This window comes from Populus euphratica, unplaced genomic scaffold, assembly GCF_000495115.2.
Source record: "Populus euphratica unplaced genomic scaffold, PopEup_1.0 scaffold365.1, whole genome shotgun sequence".
Lineage (NCBI taxonomy): Eukaryota > Viridiplantae > Streptophyta > Magnoliopsida > Malpighiales > Salicaceae > Populus > Populus euphratica.
In genome coordinates this window covers 110,189-116,515 of record NW_011500256.1, presented here as the reverse complement: position 1 = coordinate 116,515, position 6,327 = coordinate 110,189, and the positions used below count along the sequence as shown (strand labels likewise).

At 37.6% G+C, this 6,327-nt stretch overlaps 2 protein-coding genes across 6 annotated transcripts in view; both read right to left on the bottom strand.

The window, feature by feature from the left end:
• The window catches only part of LOC105112796 (uncharacterized), a 3,911-nt gene extending 3,412 nt beyond the window's left edge, over positions 1 to 499 (bottom strand). The window contains exon 1 of one of the 3 annotated variants that reach the window (XM_011008648.1): positions 17 to 499. In XM_011008648.1, coding sequence (XP_011006950.1) covers positions 17 to 119 — 103 coding nt within the window. In that variant the 5' untranslated portion in view covers positions 120 to 499. Of the gene's footprint in view, positions 1 to 9 lie in introns of all 3 variants that reach the window. The other 2 variants (XM_011008646.1, XM_011008647.1) reach the window with 2 other exon arrangements.
• A 707-nt stretch (positions 500 to 1,206) lies between these two features.
• Positions 1,207 to 5,162, bottom strand: LOC105112794 (Pentatricopeptide repeat (PPR) superfamily protein). 3 transcript variants are annotated; one of them, XM_011008644.1, is made up of 3 exons: positions 4,907 to 5,162; positions 3,131 to 4,806; positions 1,207 to 1,805 (listed from the first exon to the last, which is right to left on the bottom strand). In XM_011008644.1, the coding sequence occupies exon 2, from the start codon at positions 4,698 to 4,700 to the stop codon at positions 3,168 to 3,170; it is 1,533 nt and encodes a 510-aa protein (XP_011006946.1). In that variant the 5' UTR covers positions 4,701 to 4,806; positions 4,907 to 5,162; the 3' UTR covers positions 1,207 to 1,805; positions 3,131 to 3,167. The 3 variants fall into 3 exon arrangements, with proteins under 3 accessions (XP_011006946.1, XP_011006947.1, XP_011006945.1); XM_011008645.1 differs by having other exon boundaries at positions 4,915 to 5,162; XM_011008643.1 differs by having other exon boundaries at positions 3,131 to 5,162.
• Between the last annotated feature and the right edge of the window lie 1,165 nt (positions 5,163 to 6,327).

Genomic DNA, 6,327 nt, shown 5'->3' with positions numbered 1-6,327 from the left:
AGACGCGGGGGGGAAGCCGCCATTATACCGATAGGTTCTCCAGTGTATTGGATACCACTGTTCTCCACTAAACTCGACAGCTCGTCTTGCCACTTGTTCACTCCTCTCATATCCACCATTTTCACTGAAACAAAGGAACAGCACTAGTACCGCTCTCTCAGTCTCTCTCACACACACATTATAAAACGACAGAGAGTTCGCTTTACTAGCGTGAGTTTCAAGCCTTCATCGAAACCAGCTAACCGACCATTATTAAAGAAGAAAAAAAAAAGAATCAAATCTTCTACTATGAATAGAAAAGAAGAAAGGCAAAGAAATACAAGGGGAAAAAAGAAGAAGAGTCAGTCAGTCAGTCAGTCTCTCCCTGGTGTTGCTGCTCTCAGCTTACTTTTGACACATTCTCCCTCTCTCTCTTCCTTTATTTAATAGTAATTATCAACTTTTTTGCAACTTTTTTTTTTCATGGATTGACCAATCCTCTCGCTCTCCCTCGCTTATCACTCCTTTCTCCCTTGCTTGTAATTGTGGTGAATCTTTTGTATTTGGAGAGAGACGTGATGGTATGTTTGGACCGTTGGATGCCATGGAAGGCGACGCTTTTGCCGCGTAACTCACTGCCATTACTCGCACGGCGTGCGGTTAAGGCCTTCGAAAAACCGGCTGTGCCGGTGCGTGTCTGGCGGCTCGGGGAGTTAGTTAGTGTGGGGCCGAGGATGATGATATTTCACTGGTGGTAGTTGCGTACGGCGCTGATGTGTCAGTGAGCAGTATGCGGTGGATGCATGTGCACGGGATTTTGATGCCGTCATGCTCGTGAGGCCGTCTTCCTTAAGTTTTAAGCCCATTAACAGTTGCATTGCGTTTGCTTGTTTCTCAAAGAAATATTAAATTAATATTTTGTAAAAAAAAATTATTTTGTTATAACTTTAACATGTTCACGTAAAAATAAAAAAATAAAGATATATTATTTAATAAAATTTTAATTAAAAAATACATTAAAAAAAAATCATCCACCACATTATTGATAACATACAGTAACTAATAAGTAGTTTTGGGGGCTGACGACGCCGTATATGGTATCCCATGTGCTGCTCAGGTACTGGGATATGAGCTGCTCTCCTCCATTATTGGAATGAAGGGAGCATCTTGTATTAGTGGTACCAAACTCAATCATTGAAAACTGATTGACAGAGCCAGCTATCAAATTAACGAAAGATAATAGACAGTCCCCTTTCTGGTGGACGATGATTTCTTTGTTAATAATCATAATTAAATCAAGAGATGTACAGATTAGCGCATGAACAATTCGTATCCTCCCATGATTAGCTAATGGTGGGATGAAAATCTTTTCAAGTCATTTCCACGCCAGTATTCTGCAAGCCCTGATTTGCTGTCATGCTAGCAAATTGCAATTCCTCTTTACGTCGCACAGAAATATTGGTTTCTTGGGCCAACGAAAGCGCATTGTGCTTCCACACCAACTGGTCTTGGTCCATCCGCCTACCTGTACAATTGTACATCATGAACAGCCAGTCTCCCCTGCCTGCCTGCCAAAAATGTCATGGCATGTGCTGCTTTTCCACTGCTGACAGTACAGCTACATCACTCGAAACTTTTAGGTGCTTGCCACATAAGGCCACAATTTCATGTCTAGAATGAATCCCTAATCCACCCCTGCTGGTACTCTTTTTCCAAGATTGCCACAAAATTGCGTTTCAATTTGAGTCTCCACCGAACCCGTCGTCCTTGATCTCTTGTGGCGACACTCCCTCACGGGCTTCAATCTCAGAACCGAACAACTTGACCTGCGTAACACACAACAATTCAGCGTCTTTGCTGGTGGACATATTTCAGCCATTGCAAAACAAAAACAAGCCAAGACCAAGTGAAACAAAGTATCATCATAGATTAAACAAGTGATATTTAAATAACAGTATATTATTCAATATAATGAAATACAATATGACCGAGACGTGATATGATCACTATCCCAGAGCCACATTTCCGTCCACTTGTTGCAAATAGTAGAGAATTGAAGCCTCCGAGTATCTTGTACAGCCATGCAACTTATTACCATTTGTGAGTCATAAAGTGATACAATGCCTCTTCAGTGCCATTTGACAAAGATCATCTTGCAGTGATATTAAAGATAGTATTCAAGTTAAAGAAGTACAAAATAATGAAGAGAGAAAATCATTCTTCTTTTATCAGTAATAGCAGATGATTAAAAAGAAATTATGGCGACAGAAAAGCAATTCAAGTATTTCAATTCAGTCAACCACTGAATTAAAATCCCACAGTTGCTACACAATTATCTTAGTATCATAAAAATTTCCAAGTTAAGAATGAAAGAAATTTTCAACCAGATTCTCTAAAATCGAGGCCTGTTACTTCATCCATAATATGCTTCTATTTCTCACAAACTCAGTATAGTAAAATGCGTTCTCATGGCTTTGAGCAATAGAATAGGAGTGGAATGATGATGCATATAATCAATAGCACTACTTGGAGTTGCTCTCTAGAATAGCAGAGCTAGTCAAATGGAAAATGTGATATCAAGAGATTAAGCAATTGATCTAATACATCTTCAACCAATTGATGACAAGTCTGAACAACAGTAATGGAATGGGATTTACAAACAAAATAATGTAACAACCAAGAAAATAACTTTGATCCATATAATCATGTGATGGAGAAGCAAAAGTCATGAATGATGTGTGGTACTCTACAATTTCAAGTGGCAGTGATCAAGTGATGGAAAATAACATTTTACTATAACAGGCATGAAATTAACGTGGATATGCCAAATATAACGATGTTGAAAGGGAGTATAGAACTTTAATTTGACAAGCGACGCTTTCACATTTCTAAATTTCTTCTCACTCAATCCTTTCATCAGCTTTAAAGTATACCATATTTTGGCAAAGGGGGATTAGAGGGTCAACGACAGAACATCCTTTTTATCAGGAAGAACAAACCAGTTAAGATTAGTGTTTCTACCACAGCATTCCATGAGCTAAAAAGGTCGAAAGGCCCAGCAAGCAGTGGATGAAACACACTTAAAAATTAACATAAGAAAATAGCAAAACAGTCAAAGGAACCCATTAAAAACATTACCATATTACTTTACCTGCACATTTGAGAGTGTAGCCAATGCAATTCGCAGCTTATTCGGAGCCACTAACTAACTCAGAACGTCTTCTCCTCCTCTCTCTAGTAGCCATTTTCTCCCCATACCTCTGCAGTATATCCGCCAAATCAACAAACCCTGCCTCCCTCAATTTCTTTCCCACCTCCTTAAACATAACCACACCTTCCTCACTTGAATAATAATGCAAAAACTTATTATAATCAAACCTAGGTACCTCAAGTGATCCTTTCATTGTCCTCTCTACGTATTTGGTGGCTTCTAATGACTTACCAGCCTTAATCAAACCTCCAACAAAAATAGACTCAAAATTCACATGTGGGTCTGGTCCCTTCCTCCCTCTCTTCCCTAAATGCCCTTGCAATAGCATAATATATGTGTGCATTGTAGGCTCACAGCCTCTATTAATCATCTCTCTGAACACCTGTGTTGCTTCACTCGCCCTCCTTGACCTTACGAGCCCCTTAATCAGTCCATGATACACGCTAATGTCTGGTTTTTCAATCCTTTCGACAACTCTATGAGCCTCTGCATGCCGGCCTCTTGTTAAAAGCCCATAAACTAGGGACCCCAATGTTGAATTATCTGCTTGAATTCCTCTCTGGCGCATTTCATCAAACACCATCTTCGCTTGCACAACTTTACCTTTTCTACACATCCAATCAATCACAAGCTTGTAAGTGGAGAGCGCTAAATCATCCATTCTATTCACCCTCATCGTCTGAAACACCTTCAAAGCCTCATCATACTCATTCCTCTTGAAAAGTGTCTCCATCATTTTCTCAAACACCTCGATCTCCGGCTCAATGCTCTCTTCCACCATCATATTCCAGATCTTTGAAGCCTCGATCAACTCACCAACATCACAGAACCCCTTAACCAACCACCCATAGGTAACCCCGTCGGGCCTAATCCAATCCTTCAACTTCAAAACCACAAACTTTGCCTCCTCAACAAGCTTACCCTTGCACAAATTCTCCACCACCTTGTTTAACCTCTCGACTCTATACTCGCATCCATACTCATTCATAAAGTGAAAGAATTCAGCACATTTTTTCAACTCCCTTGCTGAAGCTAGTGCTTTCAAAACAATTATAAAAGTCTTATCATTAACCAAACCACGTTTTGCCATTTCCTGGACAGCACCCCACAAGAGATCAATGTTTCTTGATCTTCCAAAGATGTCAAGCATCTTGTTGAAAGACACGGAAGTGTGAGTGAAACGTGAACAAGGCATCTGTTGTGTGTATTGAAAGAAGCGATGCACGGGGCGCCAAGAGGCTGGGAATTTGTTGCAAACTTGGAGGAAGAACTCATGGGTAAGGTTGAAGTCAATGGAGGAAAGTTTGTTACGGAGTTTGAGGTCTGAAGAGTCTTGTTGTTGGAAGAGGACGGTGCAAACCCGGAGAAGGTGATCTTCATTGACTGGGGATGGTGAAGATGGGTGCGTTTGGCTTGATTCAGTAGTTAAGAGGCAAAGACAACGGTGGTGCTGGCGGTGAGAGAAGTAGTTAAGAAGGGGTTTCATGAACAAAAAACGCATTGTGATCATTTCAATTTTTGAATGAGAGAGTGCTGTAACTCAGTTCAAAGGACAGCTAGTAATACGAATTCAAAGGACAGCTACTTTTGCAGTGGCTTTCAACACCTGACGCCAACTTATATACAAAAAAAAAAAATCAAGTCAATTATAGCAAGTGTTGATTGGGATAATAACTATATCTGAAGAACAAAACGGAATTTAAGTGCCATAGATGCCTTCATACAAATGATTCATTCATCAATAAAAGTCTCCTCAGCAGCAGGCAATTCATCAAACACCTTAGATTCTGTTTGAAAACCCATACCGGAACTCATACAAAAGAAAGCGAGCATCTTTTAAAAAGTAATTAAGAATAGCACAAGGAATATCTCTACAGAAATTGCAATAGTATTCGGGTTCTCGTCCTGACTGCTATCTTCTTCTTTCGTTCAGAGTTCAGACACGGTGCTCTGATTTGTTCACTCTGATCTCCCTCCCTTTCCCCTTAGTCCATCTTTGGCGCTTTTCTATTTATCGATGGAATTCATTTTACCACATTGTCCTTACTTCAGCATCGAATGCTGGATTAAATATTGGAGAATTTGGTATTTACACTTGAAAGAGACTGAACAACCCTTGCCAATTTGCTTTCATGGTCATAGAAATTATTCATCTAGGTGCTAGTTAAGTGGTAAAAACTTAAAATTAAAAGGTTTACTTTCTCTGTGATCTCAAGTTCGAGTTTTTGGTTGCTCATATGATTGCCACTGAAGGCTTACATGGTCGTTAACTTTAGAACCCGTAAAATTAGTCGTGATGCACGCAAGCTAATCCGAAAACCCACATTAATCTAAAAAAAAAAACTTAAAAAAAATTGAACATTCAACACCAAATCGGTGCGTTGTGGATTCAAACAATACATAGGGTAATATAGTTATTTTATATTTTATAATACAGAGGGTAAGATTCATTCATCAATGATGACAAATCGATAATTTAATATTTTTTTAAATACAATGCAATAATTAAATTAATTTTCAAAATAATAAAACTTTAAATTGATATATAAGAATTTTTTTTGTATTTTTACTTTTTAAAACATAATAAAATAAATAAATTACATTTAAAAATAAAATTTATTGAACCAGGATGTTTTTTATTTTTATCTTAGTTTTTTAATTATAATTAAGTTAACCAATCAACAACTAGGTATTTTTATTAATATAAAATATTACTTCAAAAATAAAAATGGATGGCACTTAGAATACATACGCGCCAAACAAGGGGGATACATTTGTGACCTTCTCTGCATATACAATATTATCGGAGAGCCAAATAATTAATGTCTTTCACCATGGCGTTGAGAGCACCACATCGAGCTCTTTCAAGTGGTGGGTGCTCTAGGTGACTCCTTTTATTCTCCTTTCTCTTTTCTGTTTTATTGTCTCGAGTTTCTTATTTATCCTTTTAAAAATTAAATATATTATATTAGTTTTTATTTCTATTAATATTAATTATTATTTTTTTATTGTTATTTATTTTATTTTTAATGTTTTTTAAATTAATTTTATTTTTTAATTTCATCCCTTTCCAACAAATAAAAATTTTATAGAAAGATTAAAAATCAAAATCAAAAGAATAAGGACTGAAATTAAAA